The 26,614-nt window shown below is 37.0% G+C and overlaps 1 protein-coding gene across 2 annotated transcripts in view; it reads right to left on the minus strand.

The window, feature by feature from the left end:
• Positions 1-26,614, minus strand: part of MLIP (muscular LMNA interacting protein) — a 260,956-nt gene that overhangs the window by 39,862 nt on the left and 194,480 nt on the right. For both annotated transcript variants that reach the window (XM_053668359.1, XM_053668358.1), the window contains one exon: positions 12,449-12,577. In XM_053668359.1, the coding sequence (XP_053524334.1) occupies positions 12,449-12,577 (129 nt within the window). The remainder of the gene's footprint in view (positions 1-12,448; positions 12,578-26,614) is intronic.

The raw sequence follows: 26,614 nt of genomic DNA on the forward strand, positions 1-26,614 counted from the left end.
TAAAATACTCTGACAATTATATTTTCCCTGTGAAGTTTATTCTTTAGCATATAAGTGGGTCTTACTTGTGTTGCTTAAGAAATTTTCGGCCTGACTTCGACCTGCCCTTTGTGAAGATTATAACCTCCCCTTCCCTTCTGTTTGTAGCTCCTAGACTACTTTGTTATCTTCAACTGTTTCCAATTACTTTGTTTCACAGTCTCAACCTAAAGATCAACTTTGTTATGCAGTCTGGGAGATTTCTTGTTTCCCTATTTTTTTCTTTATCTCCATAGTAACTAAATCTTTCCTGTATCAGATGTTTTTTGTAAAAGGTTCGTATGCAGAAGGTACCACTACCGGGATTGTCTTTGTGCTCCACAGATAGAGGCTTTGGTCTGTGAGTTAATTTAGCCTTTCTTTTTGCTCAGATAATCAAAACTCGGCTGTACTTTACAAGCAACCTATCTGTGTCCAGGCTGTGTAGAGAAAGAGAAATAAGATTGCTGTGTGATTGGATGTACCTCCTCACCTGCTCTGCTTCTCAGAGCAAAATCAGGTCAGGGAATCCCTGTTACCAACACACACACCCATGCAAAGACCAAGGCTTTGGGGGCGTGCATATTAACGTGTATCCTACACACTCAGGAGGAGTGTTTGCTGACTCTGCACTCTGCAGTCCCTGTATCTTCCATTCAAGATGACTTTGGAGGAGGTTTTTAAAAATCAAGTCACTAGTTCCATTTTTATGAAGACTATTTTAGTTAAAAGTAGTTAAAATGATAAATCATCTGTCCAACTGGCATATGGACTGCAATAGGTTGCCGTGCACTTGAGGAATAGACAATTGAGGACTCTGTGCATTGCACCAGGTTAGAGAGCCCTGAGACTTGCCCTGCAATTCTCATTCAGAATACACGTGAGTTGTGACTGTCTAGCATTCGGACCTACCAAGAAGACCCATGTAAACCCATATAATACAACAAAGCTTAAAATCTCTCTTACCATTTTAGGTCAGGAGCTGGCCAACATTTTCATAAAGGTACAGTTTGTATATATTGTAGGCTTTTCAAACCGTATGTTCTGTCACATTTGCTCCTACTATGGCAGCATAAAAGCAACTTTAGACAATACATAAATAGGCTTGGCTATGTGCCAATAAAATATATTTATAGAAACAGGTGGTGCATCAGGCCAAAGTGTGTGACCCCGTTGTAAGTTTAAAAACAAAAAGAATGAAATCTTTATCAGAGCGGCAGCCCACCTCCACCCCAATGAATTATCTCGAGGCTGGTATGTTTTACTTTGGAGATCACTCTTCTAAATGATTCCTGAAAAATGAACAACTTTCTGCACCGCTTTAGCATTCAATAAATGAATCTTTTAATGTTCTAGTTTTTGAGGGAAGGACAGGGATCATCAAATTGTTTTGTACATGTTTCTACCAGTGAGAAAGGTAACAGTTATTTCTCACAAAAAGTGCTTTAAATTTTTTCACTTAAGAATTATCTTCTAAAATATAAAAATACTTATAGAATAAATTTCTCCAAATAAAATGAGCTTTACTTAGGAACTTGATTTTTATTTTGATTGATTTATAGTGTCATTCTGGCATAATTTCAAGAACATAAGAACATATGAAGCAAATAATATCTTTGCTCATTAGAAAAATTAGCAGACAAATATGCAGTGGATAAATGAATTTAGCTCTGTTTATCAAGAAATTATGGGCACTGCGGCATTAAATATTGACAGAGACATCAGAAAATTAATGTTGCAGCTGCATCCAATGCATTCACCACTGGAAAAAAGCCCACTTACTCTTCAGCCATCAAGTCACACTGTTTATCTTCAAACACTGTTTTCTCTGCCACACCAACAAAGGGCATTTTAAAGTACTGTGGGCTCTTTTTTATTAAAGTCTGTACATCTGAGGCTCGTTTGTTGCATCCTGATATTTTAAAGTTACCTTCTTCCCTGTGGTTTGGAAATGAAGGGTAAAAATGCACTTTCTTGGTGCTCTGGCTGCCCCTGTGCCTCCGGGAACTCAGAGCACCACTGTGTGAGATGACTGGAGTGTTTAACTCCATCCTCTCTCCCTTCTCCTCACCTCGTTAGTAAAACTCTTGTTCTTAAATGGAGCACTACTTTTCAGCATTTTGGCCCTGCCTACAGTTCCTAACAATGGAAAATCTGAATTGCAGGATTTCTGCTATAGTTGTAAACTTAAAAGAACACCCTTTTCATAAAGTCAAGAACAGTTACAATGCATTTCTTACAGAGTGAATGACTCCTTCAGCCAAAGACATACCAACACGTTACAGACGCCGTCACAGAAAACCCCAAAATACCAAGAGATTCTAATGATCTATATTTTCATTAAGATCAAGCCAAGATAAATTAGGTGTCCCAGTTTTGAACATATGGCATAACTTCTTGCTCATCAGCCCTAATTTTGAAGAATCCGTATGCATTTTAAAAACAGATGTACTTCGAAAGCAACATAATCTATTTTGAATCCCAATTTTAACCAAAAAATGTGAATCTGCAAGGCATGAAAAAAGATAGCATATGCTTAGCCATTTCAAATCTCCTATACAAAAAAAAGTTTTTAAATGATTAAAATATAATTTTGGAGCTAGGCTTTGGATTATTTAGTTCTTAAAGTTCGTGGTTTTCTTACAGCAAGTTTCACAGAGCAGAGGACATAAATAAGTGCAAAGATATTTAAAAGAGATATGCTCAAGGAAAAATAAACATAAAATATCTTATAATCAATCACAATAGGCTCCAGAGGGTTCAAATGCTGTTTTATATTTTTCTGTACATATAGTTTAATTCCTTCTTGTCCTGCATTGCTGCCCTGGATGTATTTGGTGGAGAGGAGTAATTTATATTGATGAAGTCAGAAAATAACACACAAAATGGGCATCTGTGACTTCTCATAATGGGGAGGGGAGAAGAGAACATATTTGGTAACCTTTAGGAAGAAGTCAACTTCTTGCTTCCGAAATTACAGTGACTCTAAAGGAAATTACAACCACATTTAAAATAAGCATTCTCTTTAAAGTGTCTAGAGTCCTTTCACTATTCATTTAGTGACTATTTAGAAGTAGTGACTATTTCGTTTAACCACAAATGGGCATTAAAAGGGGTACCATTAAAAATGAGGTTAGTAGCCCCATTTTTCTAGGATAAAATTAAGTGTGGCATTGATCTTCCCAAGATCATGACACATTCGATCATCATGTTTCTCTTCTTGGCAGGAAAGCCAAAAGCTCTAGTAACCAGCAGCTGAGAGAGGGTCCCTTCATGGACTAGAGGACCAGAGCACCGGGACATGGAGGGTGCAGACTGAGTGTTGGGGGGACAGTTTCCAGTGAAGAATCGCTGAGGGCTGCAGGAAAAGATTAAGAGTAGCAGAAAGGAAACAGAAACCGAGGTTCAGAAGATTTAGAACCTACTAGAATCCAAGCTCCATGGGGTGGGAGGGGCAGAGACTGTCTGCTCTATTTCCTGTAGAGTTATCCATAGCTGTCTCAGAGCCTGGCACACACGTTAAATGTTAAATGCTAAGAATAGAGGGAATAGTCTTCCTACTCAGGGTCTTTGCAGCGGAAATAGTTGTCATATTTGCCAATGCAAAAAAAAAAAGACAAAGAGTAATTTAAGTAACAAATATCAGGCCTGTTAAAAAGCCTACTAAATATGTGTGTCTCTATATAAACATACACACATATTTAATTTTTTAAAGATTTTATTTATTCATTTCTAGAGATGGGGAGGGAGGGAGAAAGAGAGGGAGAGAAAGATCAATGTGTGGTTGCCTCTCGCATGCTCCCTACTGGGCACTGGCCCACAACCTGGGCATGTGCCCTAGACAGGAAATTGAACTGGCGACCTTTTGATTCATAGGCTGACACTCAACCACTGAGTCACACCAGCCAGGGCAAACATGCATTTAATTTTAAAAAGAAATTCTTTCTCCTCCCACGGTTTTAGTTTAAGAAAAATGATTCAAAGGGAAATAGTAGTAATATATTGATGATTTCTCAATATTCTCCAAAGAGGAAATAAATAGGAAGTGATTTTTAAAGAAAAAAAAAAAATAAATAAAAGAAGATTCACTACCCAAAACCACACAGTCCATAAAGAAAAAAATATGATAGCAAACTTTACCAGGATGGGCACTATTTATCATGACTTTGACTTAAATAGTAGATTAAGACTTTCCATGTCTCCAAATTTATATCTTAAGTAATTGTTGCAATTTTTTTCTTCTTCTATTTTTTGGGAAGATCATCTAAGGATGTAAAATATCAGGAAGGCTTCAATAATATTTAAATATGTTAACACAGAATTTCAGTGTAAGAAGTCGCATCAAAAGTACTTTGTACAACATCCTCATTTTGCAGATGTATGATAAGGTCCCGTATCAGGAATGACTTAATCCAGCACCATGCATGTAAAGAGCTCTTACACAGCCTGCCTAACTTGTAAAAATTTCTTTTCTACATGGGGTGGGGGAGGCTGGGATGGGAGAAATAGACAAAAAACTGTACTTGAAAAATAACTAAATAAAATTTTTTAAAAAGATCTAATGCTGTGGTCAAGCAAAGCAAAAAAATTTTCAGAAAATCAAACTTTAAGCATATATTGTTTATTTTTAAAAATTCACCACGTTTGCAGAGATTTACCAGCAAAACCATCCAACCACTTCCAAGTGTGTCGAAAAGAGAAAAACCAGCACCTTGTTTCTACCAATTCCTCCAATAAATACTCTCACAGTGTTGACTATTAAAAAAAATTTTTCTTTTCTAGTTGACTTTCCTAACACCCAACAACTAGGGGAAAATACAAGAAGAAGGGAGAAAATCTAGAAAAATGGAGAAGCCACAATTTTGCTGAAATAGTCTGAGGCAATGAAAATACAGGGTCCAACACAAATAACACCCCTTTTTATTACATTAAAATATTTTATTACAAAATAATAAGCACAAAATTCTGTAACATGACAATATCACACTCAAGCACACCATATGGCATTGTAGATGAAATGTTCAAATTGCCGTCCATCCCCTGTGAGACATTTACCTACCATACCAACCACACTAAACTGCTGTTACTTCTGCCAGACCCTGTATATGTCCCTTACCAAACAGGGCTATCATTTTGAGGAGAGGCTGTGTGGAATGCGGGAAATTCTATAAATGGGGGCTTACTTACCTACTTTGTGTAAGTCAGATAGGGAAATGTTTTTAGTTTAAACACAAAAAGAAGGCATTTAATCAATGTTAATTGAACAAAATGCCTCTGGCAGAGACAGTATTTAGCTTCATTAGTCATAGTATTCTTGGAGCTGCAAGGCATCCAGGAGGTGGTCCATTCCAGGGGTCTCTCTGTTGACACTATGGGAAGCATAATTTGGGCAGGGGCTGTGGGAGGAAGACTATCCTGTGCATTGCAGGATGTGAGCAGCCTCCCTGGCCTCTTACCCACAGGATACCAGTAGCACCCACCTACTCAGTCATGACCACCATAATGTCTGGGGCAAAGTCAGCCTGGGTGAGAACCACTGGTCTAGTCCAATCCTCTGATTCCATCAGTGAAGTTCAGGTTTCGTGAATACACTGAGTAGAACCTGCATTGCAGAGCTCTTTATATAAAACCAGACTGCCCTAGCTTCCCTTTGCTTCAATTACACAACAGAAGGAATAAGGTCATTGGATCCTGCCTGAATGTAGGCTCTAAAATAGGAAGGTGAAACTTGCCTGACCCTACAATACCCTGTAAAGGGTCAGTCCTTTGACCAAAGCAATTCATGACAGTCTAACACTTCCTAGAAACCATTTAGGCAGAGATTGAGAAAAACACCTCTATTTTTCTGAACCTACCCAGTGGAGCAAATATCACATATACTTGTTTTTATGTGAGCAGGTAAATTTGCTAAGTCTGGAACTCTACTAGATAGAGACAACGGACAATGCAGTTCCTGATTAGTTGTTTATTTTCTTACCAAATGTAGTTTTCTATTTTCAAGGGAAAGTAAGATTTTTTAAATGTTAAGGATCTAAAGATCCATAAGACAAATTGACATTTGGATGGCTGCCCTAAAATAGATTAAATTTCACTTAGAATGTTGCATTTGGAGATTAGAAGATTACTTTGAAAAACTCTAAAATCCTACAGCTCTTCTCTCCATAAGGAATCACTGATTTTGAACTTACAAATCTACTACAGAACTTCCACTGTGTGTAGCCTCTGAAATAAAGAAAAAAACATTATTTAATTTGTTTTTTTATATAATATTTATTTTAAATGACCTACTTCACCAGCCTGGTTTCAGTTTTCTACAGGCTAAATTTCTAAAGGTTTCTTTGGGGGTTTTGTTTGTTTGTTTTTTAAGGAAATTCAAAGACAGCTTATTTACCAGTTTTAGTTCTCTGCCTCATTGTTACCTACCCATCTTTTGGTTATTCTTCTCATTTGGATTCATTTTCTTTGCCTGAATATCCTACTTCAAGCTATTTTGTCTTGGATCACAGAGAGATAAAGAAGGTCCTTGTTGAAAGACAAATACCATATGTTCTCACCTTTAACAGGAAGCTAAACAAACAAGCAAGCAGAATAAAAACAAAGACACTGAAATACAGAACAAGGGGACAGTGACCAGAGGGCAGAGGGGAGGGAATTTAAGGGGAAAAAAGGGGAGCGATTTGGAGGAACAAGTATGAAGGACACAAGGCCAAGAACTAAGGGGGGTGGAAATGGGAGGGAGGTGGGGAGCACGGGGTGGGGTAGGCTGGGATGGGAGAAATAGAAAACTGTACTTGAAAAATAACTAAACAAAATTTAAAAAAAGAGAAGGTCCCTAATTCTCTTCACAGAACTCATCTTCAAACTTATATACCTAGATGTGACCTTTCCATCTGTCATCATTCAAAGCCTAATTTTACTCACACTTTAAAATATGTAACAAGCTCTCCCATGATCAGAGATTATAACACGTGTTCCAAACACATCAACCTTAGCACATATATTCAAATAATGCATCCAGTTTTTACTCTGTCCTCCTCTGCATTCTACCTTGATTCCACTCCTAAGTCAAAGAAAGTGTTCAATAGAGCGAATGAAATGACAAGCCCTTCACTCTGACTGCATTGCCTATGGATACTTATTAATAACTGTCCTTCAAATCATTGTAAGGCACTTGTGGAACTGAAACTGTGTCGCGAGGGAGGGGGGAATCTATAGACAGTGTCCTGGGAGGAGGGCACTAGTTTTACACAATGGTCTTACACACCATCATATAAAACCATGCCAAACACATGTGACTGTTACCATCTACAGTTCTATTCACAAGCTGACCCTGACTCAAGGTTCAAGGGTAAAGTTTTGGAATAGAGACTGCTCTCAAGCCAAACATAAGAATGCATATTTTTTCTTGCCAACAAATAAAATTAACCTTCTAATATCTAAATAACATTTACTTTAGATATCACTTAAAATTCTTTTTACACAGCTACCTTCTCTCTATTGACATTTTAACTGGTTTATTATTTTTCAAATGAAACCAATATTGAAGTTTTAATTCTATGCTCCCAAGGCCTTATTTTAAAACTGGAGTATACTTTCCATAAAAGGTTCTAAATATGGCAATGGCCATCTCTCTTAAAAACACGGGGTGACATCATAGGTTAAGAAAACAAAGAACACAGATGCAAAAACCTTTCAGATTGGCATTGTTTCCCAGTAGATTGGGAAATACATAGGGTATACATAGTCAGACATTAGAAAGTCACCAAATATTTGTCAAGCAGCCAATGTTTTAGAGCTTAACCAATTATTAGATTTTGTTACTTCATTATTGGAATTATTAAGTAATTATATATATTATGACAGAAATAGGAAATAGGTCTTTAAGATTCTTAAACCTACATAAAGCAAGGGAAGAGGGACAAAAAAGTAATATCCCTTAGCAATGTAGCAAGAACAGAAAATTACGGTCCTTCATTTACAATTATCCAACCTTGATACATATACAAAATCAAGGCAAAGGTAAAGCCTTAAAAAGGGAGATATGAAAGCATAAGTTTCAAGAGGTGATTCTATCTAATTATATCTTAGAGGAAAAAGCAAATATTGTCTTCATAAGACAATTAAATATATATATATGTGTATATATATATAAATGCATATATGTAACTAGAAAATAATTAATTTTATTGATGATAGAATATTTAGTACATATAGTACTTAAGTTGTTTATGGTAAATTGTCTATTACCCATTACATCTGGACAAAGGAAGGGAGGAAGGAAGAATGGGAGGAAGCGAGGGAGGGAAAGGGGCAAAAGAACAACCCACAAGGATTTCATTACTTGAGTAAACAAAAACTACCTGGTAAAAGTTGGAGAAGCCAGATCTCTGATCTTAACCCTTCTAAAAGAAATGTTACACAACAAGGAATTTCAGTTCTCTCCCCCTTAAAGCAATTGAGCAGACCACTTAATCATCTTTAGACCTAAACAAATTAAACCTTTTAATCTGAAAAATATTTCTTAAAAAAAGATCATTTCATTACAAAAGACAATGAGCCTTCTTGATTGACAAATGTTGAAAAAGTAGCAATTTGTGGCTAAGCCAGAAGTCATTCAGGATAAACGTAATACTGTCAGTTTCACCTAATGAAAGAGGTATCTGCCTTGTAACATTTACACATGGGCAACATAAAGAAGTGCAAGTGAAGGTCACAGTAGAAATATAACTTGACCAATCATTAGATAGAAATCTGAAAGTCTCCCACATAATCATCAAAGTTCAAGGTCAACCAGAGAGAGTTTGGTAAAGAAGAGAAGCAAGTTGCATGGCCAAGAAAAATCAGAAAAAAAAAAGAAATAATAAAAGAAATACAACAGAGAAAATTCCCTATATTTATCCTTTTATGTTCTCTGTAAGGTGATGTGGAGAAAATTTGCTAAATAGTCATTTTCACACATCAACATATTATTTTCCCTACTGAGAAGCAAGTTCAAAGAATAATAAAATTTAAGAGGCATATGTACTGGGAATTGTTATTTCCCATTAAAAAAAACAGTTCTAGGAAAATAACATAAAATGACAATATTCCTCCTTTAATTTTGCCCTAAATCTTTTTTTATACATTCTTCCAGGGCCTTAAGAAGGAAATGACATACTTAATGCCATGACCTAAATTAATAATTTATAAAGAATGAGAGAATATTTTATATAGGTGATGAAAGCAACTTCTTTTATATTAAATTGAGTGTCTTCAGTGAAGAAATCAACCTTTATCTAGTCAGATACATTAAATGACCAGAAGTTAACCAATATATTTGCAAACTCACAAGTAGTCGGACAAACTAAAAACCACTGGGGCCTTTAGCATCTTCATTTATATCAGTGAACTGATTGTGTTATCAGTAGAACTATGCGTCAAAGCACTTCATGGTTTTAAATCCATTTGTGGGGGGTGAGAATATTTCATAAAAACTCAAAGGAACCACAAAATGATACAGTAATGGATTTAACGGTAATTTCATAAAAGCATAAATTTTATTATGAAGAGATTTTGTTTAGAAAAATCAATCTAACTCAAAATGAGGCTCTGGCCTAAGCCATTTTGATGTGAAAGTTGTTAATTAGTGAGTCTTAATTACTTGACTGTGTATGTGGTTTCAAACTTTCCTCTTAGCACTCGGAGGCCGACTCCAGGCAAATTTTCAGTTCATTATCAGTTCAAAAGGCTTCCCCAGTGCACAGTAAATACAGTTGCTTAAGAAGCAACAGTTTTGTCTGGTCTCATCATCTTTAGTGTCTGATGTTTTGCAACAGAGAGTTTTGAAATCATGTTTTATGGCTTTAGAAAAGCTACTGGGGGAAATTTACTGATTTAACAGTTTCATCCAACAACTCCTGTCATGTGGAACTGTCCCCAGTACAAGGCAGATTAGTGAATGTGAGCTGCTTCAATTTGGCCCAACATTTTGGCTAAAGAATTTTCCATTACATGGGTGGGTGATAGCAACTGAGTTTGGAGCCATTCAATTTACGCTGGGGTAGCAGACGAGGACACAGTAGTGACTAGAACTGAATTTGAGTACGATCTCTTCCATTAAAGTGTTCATCAAGTAGCAATGCTGAGATTATAAATTGTTATAACTCAATTTATTTTTTAAGTAGATTTAAGCATCTGCACTTGTGGGCTGTCTTTGTTATCTGCCTCCATTGCAGATTCTGCCTCCATATACAATGAGATGGTAATTGGAACTCAATATAAAGAGGCAAGTTGAGAGTACATGCAGTTTCCCAGTGTGCAGTGACCCCAAGGGTCCATCATAATTTCTCCTTTCATGAAAGGTCAATGAATAAGAGCAGGGAATGTTTGGCATTCACGTTTAAGTATTATGCTGAAATTTTTTCAATTCCAACAGTCTTCAGACTCCTATTTCTTCCTATGCTCCACACAGAAATTGGGATACACAGAAGAATAAATTGGTTGAAAGAAAACATAAATAAGATTATTTCTGCAGCACCTTAATATTTGCAAAAGAGCTGAAATGTTCAACAAATTTCCTGAAAACACATAGGTTTATGTTGTACATAAACAGAGCTTTAAACTTGCTGTATAGTCAGGAAAAGCAAAGAAAAAATGGCAAGTCCTTATAATAACAAGAATTTCCTACACTTGAAAACAAAATTTATCATTTCAGAGGACATCAAATTTTGATCAATTAGAGTAGATTAACTTGACATTCTACAAAGAATTTTGTTTAAAGTAAAATGTATAAAATTGAAATTATAATACAAAAGAAAAATTATTATATTACAGCATTAGATCACATCTTGAAGAATGTAGGCTACATGGATCATAAGTGAAGTTCATTTTAACTATTGACATATTTGTCATATAAGAGTAAATTACTCTCATAAAGTTTTTGTAAGGACCCTATACTATCGAAAATGTCACCCTGGACCTCTGAAATGTTAGTGTCCTGCAAGCGATAGATTTATAATGTGTTTTGTTGATAACAGAAACATGCTTTTCTAACAGGAATTCTCATTTCTGCTATGTGTGGAATTAGATAAGAACAACCCTATGTATCAATAAGATTTCTGTATTTAATTTAAGAACTCTATTGTATTCCAGTAAATGCAAATAATTTCCTCTATCATTTTCAATGTTATCAGTGCTTTCTAAAAATGCTAATTTATTAAAATAATGTCAGCCTTCACAAAGTATATATAAATAAACAGAAAACATTTTCATTTTATTAATAAAATTGTTTCCACTTTATAAGCTAAAAACTATAACTAATCATGAGAAAGTATTTCTAATGAACTTTTTCAGGGGTACCTAGACCTTCAGATCCAGTCAGAGTTACCCTTACATTTTAAATAATCCAAATTTTGGAATATGAAGGACCCTGAAAAGTACCTGATCTAAATGCCTTACTAAGAAACTGAAACCTAGAGAGAGGAAACAACTTGTCAAGTGTTATAAAGCTAATATGTGGCAGATAAGATAGTCCTTACATTCATATGTACAGATAGATGTCACTTATAGTTTCAAGAATATTGTTAATTATATTTTCAAACTTAAAATTAAAAAGAGCTTATATTCCTTTAAGAGACTATTTTATTATAGATTATCAAGTGTGGTGACCTTATGTGCCCTAGTTGTATGCAGAAAGACTTTTGGATGGCTTACGTTGTTTACTCATATAATGTTTAAGATGTAAAATATATAACCTGTGCCTATTTGTTGCATTTTTAATAAGACAAACAAATATGTAAAGTTTTTCTTTGAAATAATCTTTGAAGTTTTATATTATATAATGTATATTTTTATATTTTTCCAAATATCTAACAAAGCACCATTGACAACCTTGCATTATACCTCCTCCAACATATAGGATATACTATAGGAAGATAATATACCTGTTTCACAAATAAACCAAATGAACAACAAAGCCTTAAATAGCGTGAAGCCCTATTTTCTAACTAGTAGGGCATCACATCATTCCTCACATGTTAATATGAATTCAAACAATAAATCTTTTGTCAACTGTACTAATAAACCAAGCCTAAAATATTACATCTCTTCAAAAGGAAACGGGATTTTAGAAATAAGAATATAACACCTATATGACACATCCAACCAGTGACTTTATGATGTCTTCGTAGACAATAATGTCTTGGTTACCAGAACAATATCTGCAGTAAATAGAACATTTTTTAGGAGAAAAAAAATACATTGTAATACTTCAAAATATCATCCTGAAAATATATAAGATTTTTATTATGTAAAATTTAACCTTTTTTATTACTAAGGATACTCCAATTAAATTAACTTTTTCTTGCACATACTATATTCATAGAACCATCTTATATTATATACAGCCATTTATCAAAATATCAAAGATTTTTTTTCACACACATTTACTCACCTGCTCAGAAAAAAGGTCACTATTATCTTCCAGGTATTTACTGAAAGGGTTGGGTTCATAGTCTTCCTCCTCTTTTCTCAGTAATATTTTGGATTTTACAGGTACCGGGCGAATTACTCCAGGTTTAGTCTTCAACAACATCCAATAATTTAGAAAAAATAGATAAACATATTTAAATTAAATAAATATGTGTATTATTAAGTCATCTAAATGTTTTTCACAACAATTTATAATTTAAAAAAATTTTAAATGTCTTTTCAAATTCAGAAAGACAGCCTAGAAATTAAATGATTTGAACTAATGTAAGTTTAGTTTTCAGTTAACTGTTACAGCAATCAACTCATACAGATTTACTGTCATGATGCTCAAAATTCACAAACTTCTTTATTTATCTAATCAAACATGTTTTTATATATCCTTACCAGTGCATTCAGTCAATAATCACTTCACTAGACAAATATTTACTGACGGCACCCTCAGTGTCAGGGAGCATTCCCATTCTGGGCACAGGAGGACAGATGAATTTGGTACATTCATCAAGCCCATAACAACTTTGCTCTTCCGGAAAGTGCCCCCCCGACCTTCATGTCTCCAAATCTACAGAGCTAGGAATCCAAGAAACCATGTTCATATCACACATGATGAAACCAGGGGTGGCCTTCTAATCTATGTGGGTGAGCAGTGAGTAGCAAACAGATTTTCTCTCCCAAGAATGTGGAACAAGTATTTAAACTGCCCTGTGGTCACTTTGGGAGACCGAAATTATTATATATCAACTTGGAAGCCATGGGGAAACCTTAATCTGCCATAAAATAGATCAGATGAGGTCAAGAATGATAAACAAAAGTGCGTGAAGAGGCAGACCAGAGAGCAGATAGGCATTTGAGGGCTTTCCAGAATGAATTTCAAAACGTTCCCAGGGCCCACCTACATTTTTTGTCCTGAGCTTCCCTAAGACTTTCCTATTCTTTTACACTAGACTCCCTTTTTTGTTTTCAAAGTCAAGTTTATTTCTATAATTTGCCATTAAAAGACATTTAGCTAACAGACCAATTATTCAAGATTCATAACTTGTACCCAATGTCAGTTTGATGGAAGAGAGAGAGGGGAAAATCTAGTTTGGGGCAATTTCAAAATGATGTTTTACAAAAACCAAAATCTTGTTACACTGTAAAATGTCATAAAATAATTGATAAGTTTGCAAAAAGATCCCAAACAAGAAGTCAATAAAAAATTGTGACACTTTTTCTGTTTAGGCACTTTGCTGTAATCATTCTTCTCAACCCATTTTCTTTCGGAAAAGAGTAAATTGGTTCTCCTCAATCAATGTTGATGAGCACAACTTAAACCTTAAGGGAGTACATTTATCTCTCTGCTCTATAAACCACTTGAAATATTTCAAGTCTTGAGTAAATGTTGATCTGCAATATTTTTTCAATCAATATTCTCCCAGTTGGTGTGTGTGTGCATGTGTGTGTGTATCCCAACTGGGGAAATACAGATGGGGAAAAGTCCTTCTCTTCCTCAGGCTTAGAAATACCTCCCACTTAAGAAACCCTAATTTCCTTCAAGGGGGAAAAATGAGCAAGTAACATCTAATTATGCATGAAGTCACGCAGTTGAGTATACATAAGAGAACAATATCCCTCAAGTAAACTCAATGCAAGAACACAGCCCAGGCACCTGATATCTCCCCCAATATCACAGGATCTGAGTCATAATCCTACGTTGTCCAGATTTCCTGTCAACTGTACTTCCTATCTCATTTCTCCTTCCTTCTGTTCCTACTCCTGTGCCTTCTCCTTCTCTCCCACTTTTGTGAGTCAGGAAAACGGTACAATAACACCAGTACTCATGGCCTACCAGATTCTAAAATCAACATTGAGCTTTAGGAGCTAAACCTGGGGGGGGAAGTATGCATAAAGATGAAAGCAGAGAGAAGAAATCTCTCTGGAGCACTTGATATGCTAAGAGAATCCCTCTGCTACAAAACATGACCACTGGTCTCTGTGCTCCTAGCAGACAGAATTTGGGGGTTATCCTGGCCTGGAGCCTTTCACTCAGATCATTTTTCTTGGAATCATCATGTTCCAGGTGAGACCAGAAAAGGACCTTCTGGTTGGTTGAATATCACGTACCTGATGCTTCATCTTTGTTTCTCTACCAGCCTTTGTACTCTTTAGTTCCCATGAATTTCCTGGATCTCATGGTTGTCTGACAACTTGATAATTATTCTCTATCTATTTCTCCTACTTTACCAGATTTTTCACATGCTCCTTTCTTAGACTCTGTCCACAGTCTTGGTCTGTCTGAAGTTCCACTTATTTATACATTTATTGGTTGCTTTTGTTTGTGTCCTGGTCAGAGATTGAACCTGCAACCTTAGCATATCAGGAAGACACGCTAACCAGCTGAGCTACCATGGTAGGGCCACCTCTTTTCTCTAGTCCTAATTTTCTTCTGCACCTTACTAGTTGTTACTCGGCAGTCAGTATTTCATAGACATGGAGACCAAATCTAGGCAAAAGAAGACTGGACACAGCATGCCTTCAACATTGTTCATACCTCCCACCCTATAACCGTGAACCATATCCTCTACAACCAACTGTCTCTCAGTCTTCAGTCAAATTGGAAAGTCCTGGTGGCCCAATTCTGACTTCATTCACTTCCATAACCATGTACTTGGTAGCCTCTGCACCTTGCTCATATCATTCCACATTCTTTGAAACCATCTCAAAATTTTTTGAGGACTCAACTGCAGCTAATTACATTTTCCTTCACCCACAGACCCAGATGCAAATTTTAGGTAGATTATCTAATTGATTCCTTATATACAATAAGCCTGTGAAAGACTTAGAGAAGATAAGTTCCATGCCAAATAATGCACTTAATACTGGTATGTAAGGTCTTTAAGATTAAATCCAGGTGTGATCTGATCATCAAGTCCATGATTTTGATTATACCTATGCCCTCAGAGAGAGGGTGAGAGAGGATATAGATAGAAATTTAAATCATTTTTAAAGATGGTGGCATAGGTAAATACGGCTCATCTCCTCACACAACCACATCTAAATTACAACTAAATTATAGAACAATTATCTCTCAGGACAATCGGAAATCAAGTTAAATGGAAGTCTGATAACTACAGAATTAAAGAAATCACATCCACCCAAATTGGTAGGAGAGGAAGAGACATGGAACAGGCTGCTCCCACATCCACATGTGGTGGATAAAAATTCAAGAGGGATATTTGGGGAGCAAGGAGTCCCAGCCCCTATCAGACCCCAGCTCAGGGTTCTAATGCCAGGAAGATAAGATCCCATAATTTCTGGCTGAAAAAAACCAGTAGGGTTTGAATTGGTAGAAGCAACTGCTGGAGTCTCAACAGTTCCTCTTCAAGAACTCACACACAGACTTACTCGGACTCACTCCCTCTAAGCTCCAGCATTGAAATAGCAGCTTGAAAGGCACCAGTGGCACACAGGGTGGTACTGAAGTGTCTGGCACCAAGGCTGTAGCTGGGAGACAGCTTTCTCCCAGACAGAAAGGTGGATGGATGCCACTGTCCCTTTTCTGAACCCAACCCTACAGAGCCACAGAGTCAGCTGGTGGGTGCTATATCTGAGACTCCATCAACCTAACTAACACAAATTGCCCTGCTCTGGAGATTCCCTGACATTTCATCCCACCCAAATTATGGGCCCACCAGTGTTAAGAGACTTTTTCATATGAATGATAGGTCTCGGCTCATATTTCACAACTTCCTAAATCCTTTCAAACAAGCAACAGCCTATCTCAGTGAGCCCCCAGACCCCATACCTCTTGCTAACTTGTCACAGGCCTGACACTAGCAGCATGCCAGCCTAGGGTTGGCTTCACCTGGGAACTCCAAGCCCAGCAAGAGTAGCAACCATCTCAGATCATTTTACAGCCCAGGCACAGTAGCTCCAGGCAAAACACAGCTGGAGGCAGACCTTGGCCTGCACCACCTGGGAAGCCGCAGAGCCTGGGCACACAGTGGACAGTTACAAACCAGGTGGGAGCACCAGCACCCTGCCCCCACACAGCCGATCCTCCACAGAGGGCAGAGGTTGGTGGTCAGTGGTCACATCCAGTCCTTGCACCCGACTGGCTTGGGTAAATCTCTCCCATTGCCCTGCCAACAGCAGTCAAAGCTCAACTACAGGAGGAAGGTATACTCAGCCCACGCAAAGGGCACACCTCAATTACCCAACTAGGGTGATAGGGGAGGCCATGCCACTGGACCCTACAGGATACCTACTACAATAGATCATGGTACCAACACAGTTGTCAAAGAAACTCTACCTAATACATAGAAACAATACGGGAGATTGCCAAAAAAACATGGTCCAAATGAAAGAAAAGATCAAAACTCCAGAAAAAGAGCTAAACAAAATGGAGCTAAGAAATCTATCAGATGCAGACTTCAATACACTGATTATAAGGATGCTCAAGGAACTCAGTGAGGACTTCAACAATGTAAAAAAGGTTCAAGCAGAAATAAAGAATATACTAATTGAGATAAAGAATGATTTATATTGTGCTTTATTTCAAGCAGAACATAAAGAACATAAGGGTGGATGAAACTGAGAACCCAATGAATGATGTGGAACACAGGGAAGCAAAAAACAACTAATCAGAACAACAACAATAAAAAAGAATTAAAAAACATGAGGATAGTGTAAGCAGTCTCTGGGACAAGTTCAAGTACTCCAACATTCACATCATAGGGGTGCTACAAGGAGCACAGAAAGAGCAAGAAATTAGGAATCTATTTTTTTAAATAGTGAAAGAGAGCCCTGGCTGGTGTAGCTCAGTGGATTGAGTGTGGGCCTGCGAACCAGAGTATGGCTGTTCGATTCCCAGGCAGGGCACATGCCTGGGTTGCAGGCCAGTTCCCAGCAGGGGACCCATGAGAGAGGCAACCATACATTAATGTTTCTCTCCTTCTCTCCTTCCCTTCCCCTCTAAAGATAAAGAAATAAAAAATTTTTTTAAAAAAAGAAAGAAAAATAACTATGAAAAAAATAGTGAAAGAAAACTTCCCTAATTTGCTAAAGGAAATAGACATGCAAATCCCAGAAGCACAGAGTCCCAAACAAGATGAATGTAAAGAAGACACATCACTCCAAGACACATCATAATTAAAATGTCAAAGCTTAAAGATAAAGAGAGAATATTAAAAGCTTCAAGAGAAAAGACGTTAGTTACCTACAGGCAAGTTCCCATAAGACTATCAGCTGATCTCTCAAAAGGAACTTTGCAGACTAGAAGGGAGTGACAAGAAATATTCAAATTCATGAAAAGCAGGGCCCTACAGCCAAGATTGCTCTACCCAGCAATGGCATTATTTAGAATCGAAGGGCTGATAAAGAGTTTCCCAGACAAGAAAAACTAATGGAGTTCATTGTCACCAATCCATTACTATATGAGATGTTAAAGGAACTTATTTAAGAAAAAACAAGATCAAAACTATGAATAAGAAAATGGCAAAAATACATATCTACCAACAATTGAATCACAAAAACTAAGCAAACAAGAAGAACAGAGACAGAATCATGGATATAGAGAGTGGTGGTTGCCAGATTGGAGGGGAGTGTGAGGGAATGGATGAAGAGGTGAGGGGACTGAGAAGTACAAATAGTTGGTGACAGAATATCCATGGGGATGTAAAGTACACTATGGGAAAAGGAGTAGCTAAAGATATCATATACATGAGCCATGGACATGAACAATGGTGTGGGGAATGCCTGAGTGAGAGGAAGGTACTGGGCGGAGTGGGGAAAATGGGGGAAAATTAGACAATTGTAATAGTATATCAATAAAACATAATTTTAAAAAGTAATTTTAAACACCTATCTCTCTATAACTTTCTATGTCCATTCATTAACAACTGCCACAATTCTTGATTTTGGCCATTGTCTCCTCATTCTGTATCATCTTACTTTTCTTTTTACTAGTCTTCCTAAATCCGGTTTTTCTTTTCTGTAGTGGAAAGAAAGCTAACATTCCTGCCAGAAGAATATTCTTGGAAACCATAGGACCTGATGCTTCTGCTCAATATACAAATCCATACATCCTTCCTTCTGTTACACACACATTCACACCCTGCACACTCCACCTCCTACAGAACTCTAGAGTTTATGTGGCCAAGACATCAAAATGTATTCTGATGTCTCTCTGGACTTGGTTAAAAATCCACTCCCAAGAAGCAGCATGATATTGGTAGGAAGAGAGCAGTGAAGACATAGATTTTATATTTTGCAATAGTGTAATCAACTGTGTGACCTTGAAAAAGCCATTCGACCTGTCTGCAGAAGGTTTATAATTCTAACTCATGATTAAGCCTTTTAGTAGTGAGTAATGACACATTTTATTATTTACACTCCTGCCTCCTCAGGAATCACACCACACAGAGTTATTGCATAAGGCTTGTTTCTGCTCTTCAAATCCCTTTCAACCAAAGTTATCAAAGTGGCTCACAGAAAGTCTATAAAAGAGTACGTAAGAAGCAACTGGTGGTGTTGCCAGTACACATAAGATTCTGTTAGAATATTAGTTAACTTCCTTCCTGCTCTCCCTAATATTTTGCTCTTCAATGTCAAATAGTTATGTAACCCACATTTGCTGGAGGCTAAATTGCAACACAAGTAAACTAATGGTTCTATCCAAGTGAGATGTCTGCTACCACTTTGTCACTAAGAAAGGGGCCTAGAGACCAGCAGTATCTGCATCCCCTGAGAACCTGTTAGAAATGCCAAAGCTGGGGCTCTACCCCAGATCTCCTGAATCAGAATCTGCATTTTAACAAAATCCCTGAGTGATTCATGTACACATTAAAATTAAAGGCTGGAACCCATCCCATTAAAATACCATACCGCCCACCCAAAGGCAGACATTCCTTTGTCTGCCATTACAGAGACATCTGTTTAACCTTGAACTTCTGCCTCCAGATGGAAGCAGAGGCTTAAAAATGGACTATCCTTTAGTAATTTCCTATCTACTGTGCAGCTTTGCTCATAGGCCCTTAATATCTTCCAAGTTCAAATAGACTTTGTTTCTCTAATCCTGTCCAATCTAATTTGCTAAGTCTGTGTCCAAACAAAAACAAAGAAAATAATATGATGAAGTTAAAAGAGTCTATAAAGGTAAATTACTACAAGATTGTTGCTTTCAAGCAATATTACAAAAAAACTAGCCCAAAGAGACCCTTCTTTCATTTCTGTCTGCTATCACATCCATAGACAAGTGAGCCTCAAAGCTTACAAACACAAATGTCATTCTTATAGCAACTCCATGTTTTTCTTTCCAGCCTAAGTGGAGAAATAAAAGCAGGTAATAATTCCGCAGTCAGCACAAAATGCATGGAACGAACAATGAGAAAGTTCTCCAAATGGCAAATTTCCATTCATTTTGATGAACCCACTGAGAACTGATTTACCTTGGATGTAAGATTTTAGAAGTGCTTCAAAAACCACAGTCATCTTGGAGCTTTTAAGTATATCTCTATTAGGTGTTCTCTGGAGCCGTTTTCTCACTTGGAACGTAGCCTATGTCAGAAACTGTTGTGTGTACAGAGATGAATAAGATATACAAAGGGAAACCCCAAAAATATAAAAATCTATTTATTAAAAATTATGTATTTATTCTTGCTTGTTTAAATTTCAATCAAAGTACTCTCCACGTGATGTGATGCACCTATTGAGACATTTTTTCCACTGTTCAAAAGTTTTTGAACATGTTAATTTCTATGCCTGTGAGTGTTTTAGTCGTTTTTTGTTTCAGCTCTTTCACATCAGCAAAACATTTCCCTTTGAGGATTTTTTTCATCCAGGGAAACAACAACAAAAAGTTACTTGGGGTGAGATTGGGTTTATTGGGAGGGTGGGACATGGGGGTCATGCCATGTTTGGTGAAAAACTGCTGAACACAGCATGATGTGGGCAGGTGCACTGGTAGTCACCCATCACAAAATGGGCAAACGCATTGAGTCTTCAAAAAAAATTCACTGGAGCCGAATGCCGCTTCTCACAACAACACCAGCTGATACAGATGGGTTCCTAGAACACTCACCTAGTGGGAGAAGCCTGTACTACAAGGGGCTTGCCCTCCAGAATATAATTCTGGGTTTGTTTTTGGTTCTCCCCTCATAACCCTTATTCTCACAGAGTTGATAATCCAATTGAGTAAACCACAGAACAATAACAATGTAAGTCAAGTCATGTCACTCCTCTCAAATGCTTCACCTTTTCACTTAGAGTAAAAGCCTACAAAGTGCTATATGACCTAATCTTTTCTATCCCCAACCAGCTCCCCCCTTTTGACCTAATCTCCTGCTACCACCCCTCCCACCCCTTCACTCTTTCCGTTCCATCCTACACTGTGCCAGTCCCTCTGGGAGTTTGTACGAACTCTTTTCTCCCTTTCCTGGATTGCAATCCCTACCTTTTTCCCTTCCCTGCCTTACTTTGTTTCCAAAGTACTTATCAAAATCTGACATCAGTTCACATTTATTGTCTTGCTTTCTCCACTAGAATGTAAGCTCTGTGAGGCTAGAGATCATTGTTGTGTTCATTTTTGTATCTCCAACACCTACAACCACACCTGACACTGAGGAGATGCCAAATAAATATTTACAGAACAGGTAAATTAATTGACAGATAGAAGCCCTGTATACAGGTGATAATCCAGTAGAGGCCTTCAGTATGGAGGCCTTAACAGGTGTTGGTTGCCTGCTTGGGGGGTCTCCCATGATTTCTCCTGCATTGAATTTTTGATTACTGTATAACCCAGGGAAAGTAAACTTCAAGACAGAAGATCCACAATGCCTTTCACCAGTAGAGAACAGAAGAAGGGAAGTGTATTAGTGACTCAACTCTCAGAGATAAAAGGCTGAAATTATGGTCTCTGATGGATATAGGAAGTCAAGGCCAGAAAGCACTTCTTTAGGGACTTCATAAAATTTAACCCTCTCCATTAAAAAAAGTTTTCTCATGTCCCCTGTTTGCTTCTGGTAATAAACAATAAAACTCAAAACTAAAAGATAGTATGGCCATACTTTTTTTGAGAATTGAAAGTGAGGTGGAACTCGGGAGATCATATCTAACTCTATTGTTAGTCTTGAGGGAGATGAAGTCCAAGGGCTAGAGCAGGTAAAGTCCCCAGGGCCCATGGGCAGGTTTTAATGGCCTGCTATTCATTCCTGTTTATAACTCATCACGTATGCACTTAAACTTTGGCATTGCTCAGGGCACTGTAAAAATAGACACTGTTTCTGCCCGGAACTCAAAATCATATTCTGTGACAAGTTGGTACTGCCTCTGGCTAGAGACCAAAGTTGAAAATTAACTGCCAGTACTGACCTAGAAAATCCAATACTAATATTTTAAAATAATGGCTTCTTAGAGCAAGATCTTTTTTAAATTAGTAACTTCAACTAGCACTGATGTTCATAATTGCTTTTGACTATAGGAGCATGCTCTGAAACAGTTGTGAGGAGGTGGCGGTCCCAGTTTTCAAGGGCTTATTTTTATCCTTTTGATGAAATAAGATATATAACAAGACAGCAAAAATGTAATAAAACAAAAAAATAGAAAATTCTGTGTGAGCCTGGCTAGGACACCTACCAATCAGATCCAAAGAGCCTATTAAAGTGCCATAGTTATTTCTTTCACCCATTTCTTCAGTCTTGTCTTTATTTTCTAGTGTTATCTATTTATTTTGAAAAGAGTTTCTGTGGCAACAAGCTGATAGAAACTCAAAAACATTCTACCAGTCAAGACTGTTGACAAAAGCACTTATCTAAATTATGCAGCTGATTTACTCATTTAAATAATAAATGTTTTTTTAGCTCTAATTCTTTTTCCAAAAAACCATACTATATACTTGAAGCATATTCTTAACCCTTATTTTTCCCCTCAGAGAAATATCTCAAATGTCGAAACACTACAGTTTTTAAGATTGGGAAAAAAAAACAGGAGCAGCAGCAAAACAGGATTTTATAGTACCCATTAGCCGTAGGACTGTTGAAATGGCATTGTAGATATCTGTACTCAGTTTATTTCTTTCATCAGAATAATAAAAACAACAATTTCGGTCATTCTAACTCAAAGAGACTGTGAGAATCTAATGTGGTAATATGCTTGACAGAACATTGTAAAGGAAAAAACAGCATAAAAGAATTGGAAAAGAAAATGTTTTTCTATTTTCACATTTTTGATAGTGTTAATACTAAGTGATACTAAGTGGATACAAAACACTTCAGTCTACCTGAAGTGTTTTTTTCCAAAATAAAAAATTATAATTACTGTGGTAGTTGTATGAAAGTAAACAACCATAAGATTTCAATAATTAGAAACCACATACCAGGGCTTAAGAAACATTTTGAGGAATGTACACAACACAGATTGGCCAAATTGAAACATTTCAGTGGTTGGAGAAAAGACAAAAGCATGACTCAGACCTGAGGAGGAGTCTCTGATAAACGCTGAGGCACTTCAGTATGTTGTGCCAAGGAAAACCTGATCAAGGACAAACTGCTTTTAAGTTCGAAGAAGACATCAGTTCTACACAAAAGCTTTCAGGGCCACATTTACTGAGCAACGGAGACTTCAAGAGCCCTCAGAAGGGTGAGTCACTCAGCAATAAAGCAGGACACATCAGCTGGCATTCAGAACCCGGGATGAAATATCTGCAAGTTTAAGCACTCTTCTTTATAGTGTTCCAGGAAACTGCATCTGCTTTTACCTGTATGTAGCCATGTGGCTTATTTTTTCAATCTATTGTTTTGTGCTCTCCACATTCAGTATTCCACCATGGAAAACAATGAGCATTTTGTAATGGCATGAAACTTCAAAAGCAAAGGCCAAATGCCACCTAAACCACATTCCCCTACTACCTCCAAGGAAAAGGGCTGGCGCTTCCCCATCTTGTAGTGCCCCAGTTTTCTTTTCTTTTATTTCTTTTAAGATTTTATTCATTTATTTTGTAGAGAGAGAGGAAGGAAGGGAGAAACAGAGGCAGAGAAACATCTATATGTGAGAGAGACATACACTAGTTGCCTCACACACACCCCCAACCGGGGACCTGGCCCACAACCCAGGTATGTGCCCTGACTGGGAACCAAACATGCCACCTTTTGGTTCGCAGGCCAGCACTCAAATGACTGTGCCACACCAGCCAGGGCTCATCTGTTTTCTTATGCAGAGAAGAGACATGCCACCAGGCTCTGTTAATATTGTGATGGCTCAGCTCAGGAATTAGGAAAGCTTGTGAAGTTCCAACCTAGATTCTCCTTTCCTTTGTTCCCTTTGTTATACTAGGGGAAGCACTGTCCACAGGTGAAAAACCTGTACACCGTACTGACAGCCCTGCCCAGTGTTCTCTTCAGTAAGGGGTCACACCCTCGCAGGCCCGACACAGATGTCCAATGAATGCCACACTTTCCCAGAGACCCAATTCCCCAACTTCATCAACCTTTTCTTATTCCCCTCAAATTACTTAAAATTCACAACAATTCCTTTTGAAAGTTACACAGAGCAAGGGGGACCACTAACACTGATCTTAGATAATGTATTTAAAAGCTGTGGGTCTATGTTTTCACCTGTAACAATGGTCTCTCATATTATCTCAGAGTTAACATTTTAGAGGTTTTGTGTACAATAATAACACCTTCCACCTGGACAGGGCTGCAGAAGCAGCTTCACAAACTATAATAGGGGAGCCTTGCAATAACCCCTTGAGGCTGACAGAGGAGTTACACCAACCCCCATTTTCTAGGTGGGTATTTCCAAGACCCTTAGCTCTCAGTTTCTTTCCAGTTTTGATGTTCTGTGATATTGTTTAATAGAAAAAGAGAAACTGAAGCAGAGATTGGTGAATTAGTTTTATAAGTGCCCCCAAATTATTCTCCCTGAGCTCACTACTAAATAATTTGGTTTCCAGAACAAAAAAATGAACATATTTGAGGAGTAAGGGTCAGATCATATATTTTTTCTTCCAATGTTTAATTGGCACAGCAGCAATGCAAAGAAGCGTGGATGGAACAGGAGAGCATTATGCTAAGTGAAATAAGCCAGGCGGTGAAAGACAAATACCATGTGATCTCACCTATAAGTGGAACCTAATCAACAAAACAAACAAGCAAGCAAAATAGAACCAGAGACATTGAAATAAAGAACAAACTGCCAGTAACCAGAGGGGACGGGGGAGGGGATAATGAGGGGGGGAGAGTTTTCAGGAACTTTTATAAAGGACACATGGACAAAACCAAAGAGGGTAGGATCTAGGGAGGGAAGTGGGGATGGCTGGGGGGGGGGGAGGAAATGGAGACAACTGTACTTGAACAACAATTTTTAAAAATTCAAGAAGAAAACTTTAAACAATTTAGAGGGATAAATTTTCCATGTCAATGAAAAAAAAATTGTGAAAAAGTGATATATTCTTAAAAAGCCAATTCTCAAAAACAAAACGCCCTCTGTATGAGGCTTTGCTACCACAGCATTTTATCATATATTTTCACTTCAACCAGTTTATTACATTTCTTGCCTAAAATAGAAGCCAAATAATTTTAACTACTTATTCTATATAAACATACAACATTTACTTAAGTAATTTAATTATAATTTATCGCATTCCCAGTAATTTTGGTTTTTTGTGCTCCACAAACACATATATATAAGTAAATAACATATATTAACAAAAAGCAATATATATCATCAATTACCTGTCATACATCATCTATATATGTATATGTGTTACAAGCACAAATGTGTGTATATGTGTATATAGTTTTACTTTTCAAAAGCATTCTTATTTATTAATTTATTCAGAACTTAATCCTGAAGAGAATACATGATGGCAAATATTTAAAATTCATTCATAAAAGTGAAAAAAGTATAAGTTAATTTATTAGTTGTATTGCTTAAAAGTAAAAATATTGTAAATCCTTTAAAAGCAATGCCATATAACATTGCTGCAGGCAATAATTTATAATCTATTTTATTCCCAGGTGATGTATGTATAGGGTTAATGCCATGAAATGAAGTTAATGGGATTGAATTAAGCAATTGTATCAATGCGGGAAATGTTCCTTTTTTATGTGATATCTTACTTAATTATAATCCCTTCTCAAACCCACCTATATCTCAAGCACATTTGGGTATTAAAATTTAATTTAAAACTTGGTTAAAATTTTTCTTGAACTCTTTAGAGAAAAGGCTTACAGTATATGCAAACAAATTATCATCAACGTCAGTCAAAGCAATGCTTTGTATTTTCCTCCCTAGAGAACACAGACATAGAATTTATACGATTATTTTGTAATGCAGGAAAAGGTTTATCTATTACATTTGCAATGATTTTTTTACTACATCCCATTTCATCAAGTCATTATGTGTATTTGCTTCTTTGAAATAATTTCCTAAAATATTAAGCCAAGAACTCTCATATATATATATATATATATATATGTTAGTCTGATAATATATATGCAAAAAATAAATATTTGTATATAACTAATAAATATTTGTGTATATATGTAATCATTTAATATCTAAAACCTGTATTTATTATACTATTGAGTATAATTATACATGAGGAATTTTTTTGCACTTTTTTATTATTGTTCAACTGCAGTTGTCTCCATTTTCCCGCCACCATGTTCCCCCGCCCCATCCACCCCTTCCTCCCAGCCTCAATCCTGCCCCCTCTGAAGAATATTAAAATAGTCTTGATTTTCAACATTACTCTCAAGGAAAATATATCATTATTTGAAATATTAAAATGGTTATAGTAATATTTTCATATCTACAGTGGGAAACCGTTCAGCTTTATTATGTTATTGCAGTGCTGGTTTCCATGGCAACTCCTTCACTTCACTGTGTTAGTAATGACAGACTCCCAGCACTCGAAAGGCTGGGGAGGCTCCTGGGTAAGAGAATGCTCTCATTGTCCAGTGAGGAGTTTGAGGCCCAGACTCACAGATTCATGACTTATCTACCATCAGTGCAGAAGTCAGTGTCGGAGCAGGAAGTACATGTGGATCTTGTGGCCCCCCTGCCAGCACTCCTTCAACAGTCTTTGATGGCCATGTTCAAAACCAACTGCCATCACATTTACACACGCATGCAAACGCGCTCCATACAT

Source organism: Artibeus jamaicensis, unplaced genomic scaffold, assembly GCF_021234435.1.
Source record: "Artibeus jamaicensis isolate MK-2021 breed Jamaican fruit bat unplaced genomic scaffold, CSHL_Jam_final contig_484, whole genome shotgun sequence".
Taxonomy (NCBI): domain Eukaryota; kingdom Metazoa; phylum Chordata; class Mammalia; order Chiroptera; family Phyllostomidae; genus Artibeus; species Artibeus jamaicensis.